This window comes from Palaemon carinicauda, chromosome 1 (genome assembly GCF_036898095.1).
Source record: "Palaemon carinicauda isolate YSFRI2023 chromosome 1, ASM3689809v2, whole genome shotgun sequence".
NCBI classification, from domain to species: domain Eukaryota; kingdom Metazoa; phylum Arthropoda; class Malacostraca; order Decapoda; family Palaemonidae; genus Palaemon; species Palaemon carinicauda.
In genome coordinates this window covers 126,763,122-126,774,440 of record NC_090725.1, presented here as the reverse complement: position 1 = coordinate 126,774,440, position 11,319 = coordinate 126,763,122, and the positions used below count along the sequence as shown (strand labels likewise).

Genomic DNA, 11,319 nt, shown 5'->3' with positions numbered 1-11,319 from the left:
AAGAAAAAAAGAAAAAAGATAAAAGTGTTGACATAATCAGGGAAAGAAACTACAGCCAATATAGCATGTGTATATAGATTACCCTTTGGAACATGTGATAAGGTTTATATAGGAGAGTCAGTAAATTTCGAAAGAAGAAAAAGAGAACAAAGAGATTCCATTAGAAGAGGAGACGAAGATAGCGCTGTTTTAAACATGTGATACTTGAAGATCATCATATAGATTTTTAGAATATGGATAAATTGGTGTCAATGCTTAATACACAGACGAAAACTGGTTGAAGCTGTTTTGATTAAAAATTCCAAGAATATTAATATTTGTCAAAGAAAATTTAACTTTGATTTGTTTTTAAATAATATTGTCAAAAACAATGCGACTAATGTTAAGGAACTGTTGAACGATGTAAACATACCACCCTGAATGCTTTTAATTTTCGATGAGACTGTAACATTTTTTTTTTTTAATATCTATATATTGCGAACCTTTTTATACCTCCTTTTTTTCTTTTTAAATCTGTAGGTATTTGTTTTCTGAAGAGATGATTCCTTCAAAAGCTCAAAAAAGTAATTTTTTCATAGATTGTAGGTTACTTTATTATATGTGTATATATATATATATATATATACACATATATATATATATATATATATATATATATATATACACACATATGCAATGTATATATATATATATATTATACATATATATATATATATATGTATGTATACATAAGCAATGTATATATATATATATATATATATATATATATATATATATACATATATATACATAAGCAATGTATATATATATATATATATATATTTATATATATATATACATATATATACATAAGCAATGTATATATATATATATATATGTATACATAAGCAATGTATATATATAAATATATATATATACATATATATATATATATATATATATAAAATATATATATATATATATATATATATATAGATAGATAGATAGATAGATAGATATTGAACATTTATTAAATATTAATTTATCATTATATGAATTTATCACTTTCATATCATGACTGTAAATCTAGGTATGGATAAACCCTTTCATCGACCCCATGTATAAGATTTGTCAAATAAGATATATGAAAGAGGGGAATTTCCTTGGCTAATCGTACGCGTAATAATTGTTTTCCTCAGAAGAACATTTACACCGACTTCGTCCTCGTCAAAAGCACCGAACAAACAAACCAAGGTAATAACAACCAATATATCCAGAAAGTACAAGACCTTGTCAACACCATTATACTGCCGTAGTTTTGGGTTCTGTTATGAGGAGCTCATTTCAGAATGGTGTTGTAAAGCAACCTTTCATCTCTGCAGATTGGTCATTCAGCTTTCAATGCAATTAAATTCCTAAGAATTGTACCTAAATGCTGATTATCTTATGTTTTATCTCCATTTTAAGGCAGCTTTGAGTTTTTTATATAAAGTTCCATATTTAATATTATTACTAGAATGTCAAAATATGCAAAAAAGTCCATATAAGGCCTATTTTTCAAATATTTATATTATCATTGACAGTCTGTAGTCACCGAGAACAAGTGAAGAAGTAAAATAAAGAAATGCACTAATTACTATTTTTTGTGGCCTGTCTTTAGTTTGGCTATCTGGAGGGGATACTTAGAAGGTTATTTTTCAAAATGGAAACTTATTTTAGTGGTGTCGTAAGAACGTGAGTGCTTAATGTAACTTCAAGTTCTTTCTTGCTCATTTTAGAAAATGGATCCCTCGTATCTCAGTTATTCAAGAACTTTACTCTAGGTACGTGTATGGTAATAGATAACTTACCTCCACTATATGTGTGAATTGAAAATGGTAAGGAAGAGTCTTAAAATGTTACCTACTGCACATTACCTGTGTCTTTTTCTAAGAGAGAGAGAGAGAGAGAGAGAGAGAGAGAGAGAGAGAGAGAGAGAGAGATGATCATTTCACGTCGGGAAATCTTATGTATTCTACAAAAATATCTAAGGAATAGATAAGAACGGTAACTGAGGGAGGAAGGTAAATATGTGTCAATAGTTACTTATAACAATCATCAAGTTAAAATAAAGCGACTGAAAAATGGAATGTAATTAAAAACTTTCCAGCCATTTGTTAAGGAACCGACCATGATAAGATGGAAGTATCCAGCGTTCTTTCGCGTATAAGTTGCAAACGGAGGAACTTAAAAGGTGAAGTGGTAACAAATAAAAGGAGATTGACAGAGCTAGACCACAGTATTTCTATTCTAAACAGAAGGATAAGAATACTCAAGAACTAAGCAATAAGCAAGTAGAGAACCCGACAGCAAAAGTTTTATGGAGCTAAAAATCGAGAAGGCATCAGAAGACCTGAAAATGTATCTTAATGGGAATATTACTCTGAAAACTTTTCGATCCTTCTTGGTTAAAAAGTTTGGCTGCTTTTCAAAACTTCTAGGATAATTTTAGATTAAAATTTTCAATTTTCGTTTTAGTGCAAAATATTCATAAATTTTCTTTTCAATTATAGGGGTTTTTCAAGAATTATTTAAACAACTTGTTTTCAATCTATGTTATTGTATTCAATTTACAATTTGAATAGAGTGCATTATCTTACAAGAGTGACATTGTCTGATAAGATATTTCGATAATTCTGTAAAAAATCCTTTTCACGTATTGATAGAAATTTTCATGAGAGAGAGAGAGAGAGAGAGAGAGAGAGAGAGAGAGAGAGAAAGAGAGAAAAAAATAGCATGTCAGTAAATTCTAAGAGGAAGAAAATTCACAAGTGAAGATATGCTGTCTAATGTGGATGTAGTATTGTGTTGATAGCATGAGTATTTTATAGATTTCTTGAATGAAGAGGATACAGTAGAGGAGAGCTACCTTGAGTGATGGATGCAAGAGAGGAAGAGGGTGGTGTAAGACTGAAAATGCTTGTGAGAGTGACCGTTGAGGATGCAATAGTCTTTAAGAGGTTTAAAATGGAAAATCACCATTTGAGGGGATTATGATTGAGAAATTAAAGTGAAGTAGCAATACTTAAAGTTGCTGGTGAGTAGTGTTTGTTCGGTATGTCTGAATGACTGAAGGAATTCAAATGAATATATTAGAGTAATAATTGTTATTCTATATAAAGGTAAATATGACAAATGTGGCTATAAGAACTATAGGGTAATACTGCATACAAGGAAAGTTGTATGGTAAGAATTTGATTAAGATAGTGAGAGAGGTGACAAGGAATGGTGGGGAGAACAGTACGATTTAAATTAAGAAAGGGAAGATGAATCAGTTGTGAATAATACAACAATTATGAAAGACATTTTAATTCTTTAATGAGAACCGATATAAACAATGAAGATATACTGATATTGAGGGCCTTCTAGGACACTTTACTTCCTTAAAATTTTGCAAAATGTTCACTCAGCCGTTGCAAATTTGTACCAAAAGTAGAGCCCGTGCGACCTGCTCGTCCGGGAAACACAATATACCCGTTGGTGTTCGTTGGCGCTTTTGTGCGAGGTGGTTGTTAGGTGCTAACAGAGATGTAAGGTGAATGCAAGTAAAATTTATTTAACAGACAACGAGCTTATATACAAGCTCTAGTGAACAAAAATATCACAAAGGTTCAAACAAACATGCGATGGTAAGCTTGAACAGGTTGTTCTATATCAGTGTGGGAGAGAGTTGGAGATAGAAAAAAACAATAACTTTACATTGTATGAGTTGTGTATAAAACACGTATGGTACATTGGTCCCCTTTAAAAAAGACATACATGGGAAATAGAGTGTCCGGCTCCAGAGAGACAAATTGTAGGCAGGTCATCTCACAGGAGATATGAAGGTTTTAGGCGATCAATGGAGACCCAGTCATCTTTGCCACACATGTTAATTGAAAAAGCTTTCGGTGTATGACGGATCACAATGAAAGGGCCCGTGTAAGTGGTGGCTTGTTAGTGTCACTTTGCAGGAAGTTGTGCGTAGTGCCCTGTAAATCTTTTGTTGTGTTGTTTCGCTGGGAGCTTGTCAGTCTGGCGACACGGAGTAAATTTGCCCACAATGTGACATAGGTGCTGGAGATTGTTGGAGGAGTCTGCAAATGGGAAAAATTCAGCAGGGATAACCAACAGATCACCATACACCATTCCAGTTGCCAAGACATTCAGGGCATGCTTAGGAGTGATTCTTAACCCAATGATGACCCAGGAAAGCCAAGTAAACCAGTTGGGGTTACTGCAGCAGGAAATCAAAGCTGCTTTGAGGGTTTGATGAAAACGTTCAACCATTCTGTTGGCTACAGTGTTGTAGGCGGTTGTCTTGTGTAAGGTGATGCCCAGGAAATTCACTAATGTAGTCTACAATTAAGAGTTGAAACTGGCACCCTTGTCAGAAGTATTAATCTCAGGGATACCAAATCTCACTATTCTCCCTGAGAGCAAAGCAGATGTATATGAGGCGGATGTTGCAGTTCCCATGGGAATGGTTTCAAACCAACGAGTGGAGGTCAATGAATGATGATAAATAGGTAACAATGTCCTTGTGATGTGGGCAGGGGACCTACTGTATTAATGTGAATGTGAGCAAAACGGCATAGAGCTTAAGGGAAAGTGTCTACTCCTGAATCCGTCTGTCCATTTACTTTTGAAGTCTGGTAAGAAGTACAGGCACTGGCCCAATCATTAGCATCCTTAGTAATGCAGTGCCAAATGAACTTCATCTTCGGTAGCTATGCAGTAGATTTGCGTGAGGGATGTGAGAGATCATGGATAAAATCAAACAATCTTTCGGCACATGGGGCAAGGTATCTATGGTCATGGTTTACCAGTATTGATGTCACAGAGGTGGGTGGCGTTGGAGTCATCGAGGGCAGCATCTTCTCAATATAAGAATCTGCAAGATGCCCTGCATGCTTGGTACTCTGGGTCTATTCACTGGGCTTCTGCCCAATTCTTGTGAATGATGGCCAACGTGTTTCTTGACGGGGTATCATCAACGATATTCATTTTCCCAGGGACATGTTGAAGGGTGCAGTTGTATTCATCTACGATGTAGAGATGTCGGCATTGATGGGTAGACCAGGCATTGGACTGTCAAATGAAGGCATAAACTAAAGGCATATGGTCCATGCGAATAATAAAGGGCATACCTTTAAAGAAGTGGTGAAAGTGACGGACAGCTAAATGCACCGTCAACAATTTGCGGTTGAAGGTTGAGTTGACAGATTCCACCTTGGACAGTTTTCTATTGAAGAAGGCCAATGGGCGGAGCGAGCCGTTTACCACCTGCTCGACTACTACACCAATAGCAATGTCACGGGTATCGGTGAAAAGAAGGGTAGGAGCACGTAAAACGGGGAAAGTGAGTGCAGAAGTGGTTGATAGGGCATTCTTTGCATTACATAAGGCTGCTTCCTGAGGGAGACCCAACTTCAGGTCCTTTGATTTGCCTTGAGGGAGCATAGATTAGGCCAAGTCTGGCAGCAATGACTAGCTGGAAACATTATTATTATTATTATCATAATAATAATAATAATAATAATAATAATAATTATTATTATTATTATTATTATTATTATTATTATTATTATTATTATTATTATTACTACTACTAGCTAAGCTACAACCCTAGTTGAAAAAGCAAGATGCCTTCCTCTTCCTTCTCACACTATATGTCTAACTCTAGAAGCTGTTCAGGCTTCTTACGAGCCACAGAGTCTGTTGCAAAAAACTTGGTAAGTAACTAATATCAAGACATGACTTAGTTAAGCACTAGTAATAAGCACATTTATAAGGTTAGAAAAATTAACTGGCAGAGTCTCATACAATTAAATCATTATAACTACAATCAGTAAACTATAAAAATCAGCCTTTCTACTTAACCAAATCCAGGTTGGGGTAGTAGTTCCTCTACATTAGGATCTTGAGAGAAAATCGTGGTTGAGGATTTCATCATCGATATTAATCTCACATGTTTTCTTATAAGTGTAATAATGCCCCTCTATTCACAAAAAGGATATTTATTTCATTATTTCTGTGTTATGAACGCAACTACACTGAAAACAACAATAAAATAAAATAAAAAGTCAACATCATTGTAGCTGTTGTCTTATACCACTGAAAAGCCTTTGGAACAATTTATCTTATACTAGGCTATGTTAAAATGACAAAGTTGTTGTCTTATAAACCATTGAAAAGGATAATAAAGTTTTATACATTTATCGCTATGATATACGGAAATAACCAAAATTCATATAAACTCCACTTTAATGATGAGAAATACATTATAAAACAATAGATATCACTAGGCTATACTAACATAAAAAATTACCTAATATTTCATCTATCCATCAATAATCCAATGTAAATGTGCACCCTGTGAGCCGTAAAGGACACCACTAGTTTCGATAAGGAGGTGTCTGGCCCATATAGCCATTCCATCATAGCGTGGTTTCTCATAGGTTTGGTGGCTCACCCTTTCCGGCACTAGCGTAGTTTCCTATAATATAGATACGATTCCTGTGTGGGCTATTGGCCACATGGTTCAGAAATTTATCCTATAACCTCTAACACTACACTAATTTCAATCATATTGCTATGAAACACAATCATTTAACTATATTATGTTACATTTTCAGAAATTAACCATAATTAATTGTCGTGCAGAAGTGCAGAGAGCAGGGACAATTCTCAGCATATAATGCTAGTAGAAAGGTTGAACAGACACTTACTCACTTGGCCATTGTTTTTCACACATGTGCAAACACTAGTACACTTTAATTGGCTAAATATAGGCTTAAACTTTACTTATATGGGCTGAAACCATATGTTGTGATGTACATCACACATGTTGCTTTCGCACATTTGTAAAGATAGGGAAAATCTATCTCCTAAGGAATACTTATCAGCTAAAGGGATAAAGGACTCTTATGAAAAAAGAAGCAATGTGCAAATTGTTTATGTGCATGATATACAGTATAATATAGTGGTGTTGAGAAATATCTAAAGGTTTTATGGTAAAAATCATGTTAAGATATGTAGGTGAGAGAGTATTTGGTTGGTGTAAAAGTACGTTTAAAACAATATTGTGCAATATTTATTTTGATTTTCAATAACTTAAAAAGGATGGAGTCAGATAATGAACAGTGTGTATAGGGATGAGATTATGGGATAAGATAATGAGTAGCGAAATGGGTTTAGAAAAAAGCAAGTACACTAAATTTGGTCCAAACTTAGACTTTTTGTGAAAATCAACTTAGGACTACAGCATATATTGTAATTTTTCATCCATTTCTCCTTTCCAGACTTGAAATACGAATTTTGAATAAGAATTAAATAAATTGTCGTTAGAAGAACTGATAGGGTGAGAGGTAAGGAGACAAAAGTGATAAATAAGATAGTATTTCAACCCTGAATAAGTGAAATGGGTTTAGCTAGACCCCGAGCATTTATAAAAAAAAAACAACGCTTTTTCCTATAAATCATCAGCTGCCATGAATTGGGGGGAGGGATTGGTCTGCCGCAAGTCAGTACTCTACTGTATATGCCACATCTTGGTCAAGACACACTCCAGTCTGGCTCTTCTGATTCCTACTTTTCTGAACCTATCAACCCTATGAAACCTAAATCAGGTAAGTGGACAAAAATGAAAGTTTTTACTAAATGGTTTATTGTGTAACGGTGTTGATACTTATATAATTTATTATTGTTGGAAAGTGTCTATGGATGTTGTGGCTTCCACAAGTGTGACGTTTGGTTTGGCTGAGATACCGTATATTGCCATGTGGTCCATTTTCCTTCGAAAGCAAATTTTTTATTTATTTTTTTTTTTTTTGCATCTCTCTTCAATAATGGTCAGCAGGCAAATTCCATTAGACATGGATGCCATCAATTCACTCCTAATTGAATTAGAAAGTGACGTTGATGATAATCTGGAGGGTGTCAATATTTTTCAAGACATGGAGGAGGAACTGGACACGGGAGTTAGAGAGAGAGGCAAGGGAGGCGGTAAAAGATCCAAAATCGTTTCCATGGGAAAAAGGGCAGGCGATGAGGCGGATGTCGAGGGGATTAGTGAACTCTTATATACCTGTTGCTGTGACAGCGAGTGCCACAACAACAACATTGCTTACGTACCTATGCCTTAAACTTCACGTACTTGAACACCTGCATCTGATCATCACACACCAGTGAAGGAAAGGAGTAGGAAGAATAGCTAGCCAAGGGAATTTCTATTCAGTATATCGATGCTGATATGATTCAAGGCTATCATGGTAGTCATTGGTAAAAGATCCAAATCCAGGTCTCCCACACATGTTTATACCGAGGAGTGAGCTGAAAGTTCTACTCTGCTATGTTGGGGGCAAAAAAAAAGTGTCCAACATGTTCTTTGTCCGTTTGGATGATTGGATGCTGGCGGTGATTATCCTCAAGTTCAATAATCACCTTACTCATTTAAAAGGCCACTACCATCGAAAGGACAATGTGGTTTTCACGGGGTTAGACTTGAGGGAACTGAATGCTTTCATTTTGGTTCTTATCTTGTTGGAAGTGTGTAGCTACAACTATATGACCACGTCTAGTATGTGAGACCACACCGAGTGTAATCCTCTGTATCAGTGTACCATGAGCGAGTGTTGGTTTTCCATATCGATGTGAGTTTTTCTCTTCGACAAAAGGAAGGTAATTGACCATGTGGTGGCTAATTGTCGAAGAAACTACATCACCATGGACAAGCAGCTGGTGACTTTTCAGAGGTCACTGTTGGTTCAAGATGTACATCCCAAATAAACAAATAAAGTACACAGATTTTCATTTGGTTTTTGTTCATGTAATTGTTTCTTAATGTCTATAATAGTTTCTTTGTAATGATATGTATGAATAAGGAAATATTTATTCATATATATATATACATATTTATATATACATATGCATATATATATATATATATATATATATATATATATATATATATATATATATATATATATATATATATATATATATTAATAGGATTAATCTTTGTTACAAGAGCCGTAGCCTACCGGAGGCGTCATGGACGCTGTCACTCGCTAGGTATAAGTTTAGTTAGTCAGAGCGACATTCCCGGTTGTTTTGCTTTAATAAATTTTAGCTATTTAGCGTCACATAGGATTTCCTTTCGTGCTTTAGTATTATTTTGGCGAAGTATTCGCCAATTCTGGCCTACGCTAGGCCATGTAGCCTAGTCGTTTGGTCCTAGTACTTCATGCATGATTTTGGTTTTTCCGAGTGTATTAAAATTCTATTGAAGCTTTAGGGTATGTTTTATACATTTAAGATTATGTGGAATATTTCCAAGATAGTATACGAGTGAGTTTCGGTGATTTAGGTAATCGATTCTCTTGGTGCCTAGGCTAAGTTGCTTATGGAGCCTTAGTATACTTTCTCATACTCCCCGGTTGCTTTCTTTTCTTTGGAGAAGGTATGCAATCCCTTTCCCTCTGTTTAAGCCTTGGGCTTATCCCTAAGTGGTTTATCTGAATTAATTTTCGATAAAACTATACTGGGGTGTTACTGTACCTTCCTGTTCCAGTAAGTCTGGTTCAAAGAGGGACAGAACAACAGAGTTTTTTAGTCTGAGTCTGTGTTTGTCTGGCTTGGGGTAGAGTCTCCCTCGCTGGCCTGACACAGACATAGGAGGCTTAGCCTCCTTAGGTCACTACCGAAGGTTTCTGTACGAGATGAATCCTTCTTTTGTGATCTACCAGACTAGTCCTTGTTGCTGTTCTCGGGGAAGGATAAGTTTCTTTCCCTGGGAGTAGCAACACCTTCCTTGCTTTGGTGCTCTGGGAGCTGGCAAGTATTGCTGGCCTCCCCCCTTGGATCTCCCTTAGGCTAAGATGAGTTTCTTGGCTGCGGGTGATCCGTCACTAAAGCAAGGTTGGTAGGACCCTCTTTTGTCCCTTCCCCTTCTATCTCTGTAATGGCCTAGCCATTACAGTACTGTACGTCATTCTACATCTGGACCTAGAATAGGTTAGGATGTGGAATTGACTCAGTCCCTTGCCGGTCGGCAGAGCTGCTGGCCGGCAAGGGGTCTTCTGTTTTGAGTGCTGCCCTGGACCTCCCTTGGTCCCTCATACATGCCTGCCTGCAGAGTCAGACGGCATTGGTCAGGAAGCCTGAATTAGATTCTCCCCTTCCTTATATGCACTCTTTCGGATTGCCGGGCTTGGAGGTAGTGTACACTCTTATCCCGGCATCCATTCTGTTTTTCTTCTAGTGCTGTACCCGACCCGGCTGCCGGCCTATGAGGCCGGCAGCCGGGCAGTTGTAGTCCTCTGGTTCTTTTGCTGCCGGCTAGCATCGGTCCTGTACCTTTTGCCGGCCGGCTAATGTCACCCCTTGTCTGCCGATCGCCAAGAGTGTGGTCGGCAGCCGGGTACTACCTTGTGTAGTGGTCGGTCAGCAGTCATTGCCGACCGACATTGGCTGTTGCCGGCCGGCAGTTACTGCCGGCTGGCACATGCATTTGAACCAGCGTTCTGCCGCCTTATAGCTGTTAAGTAGTATACTTTAAAGCTAGTTATGGTGTGTGCCGGCCGGATACTGTACCAGTATTCTTCAGTATAACAGATACTGTAAGAAGAAAACTATAGTATGGGTTTTGGTACAGCACTGTGTGTTCTAACACTTTTGTGTTTTCTTGCACGGCCCTTTGCTGTTGCCCTACGGATAGGAAAGTGAGTTCTTTCCTGTCTATTATCCACGTTTTTAAAATCATTGCTTAGGTGTGAGCTCCACCTGTTTCCTCTGGAAACTTTGCATTGGTTACTCTAGAAGAGATTAACCATTCGATTTTATTATCTGGAAGGCTGCAACAATGGGTTGTGAGGGAAACACAAGTGTGTGTCTTTCCTTTCTGAATTGTTATGCTATACTATGCATATCCAGTGATACATAGTTCACTTGATACTCATGGAAATTTCTTCTCTTTACAGGAGGACCCTCCGAAGTGCGGAAGTGTTTTCTGCAACGTCCGCAGCAAGAACCTCTGCGGACATGAGTTTTGTAGGAGACACGCAGCATGCGCTGTCTCCAAGGATGATCTCCGGTATTGGGACCCTCAGGTATGTACTGTGTGCACTAACCTGATTACTGAGGCCTTTGATTCCCCTAGGACGGCGGAATCAAGGGATATAGCAAGGGAGAAGCTTCGTACCTGGGTAAGGGGCTTCCAAAAGAACACCTCTGGTCCTTATCTTCCAAGGGAGAAGATGAGGGCGTATCTTTTCCCTAAGGCATCAGCTGATGCAGTGATTCCCCAGCCTCAAGCGGAGA

At 37.2% G+C, this 11,319-nt stretch overlaps 1 protein-coding gene across 1 annotated transcript; it reads right to left on the bottom strand.

Annotated features, from left to right (window-relative positions):
• Nucleotides 1-3,960: 3,960 nt before the first annotated feature.
• On the bottom strand, nucleotides 3,961-4,874 carry LOC137657806 (uncharacterized). Its single transcript, XM_068392372.1, has 2 exons — nucleotides 4,824-4,874; nucleotides 3,961-4,356 (listed from the first exon to the last, which is right to left on the bottom strand). The coding sequence occupies exons 1-2, from the start codon at nucleotides 4,872-4,874 to the stop codon at nucleotides 3,961-3,963; spliced, it is 447 nt and encodes a 148-aa protein (XP_068248473.1).
• Between the last annotated feature and the right edge of the window lie 6,445 nt (nucleotides 4,875-11,319).

Bases quoted from the DNA above. Each gene is read 5' to 3' on its own strand.
- LOC137657806 (XM_068392372.1), bottom strand. From the start codon at position 4,874: ATGCTGCCCTCGATGACTCCAACGCCACCCACCTCTGTGACATCAATA. The intron at 4,357-4,823 runs GTAAACCATGAC...TCTTAATTGTAG, and splicing joins CCTCTGTGACATCAATACTG to ACTACATTAGTGAATTTCCT.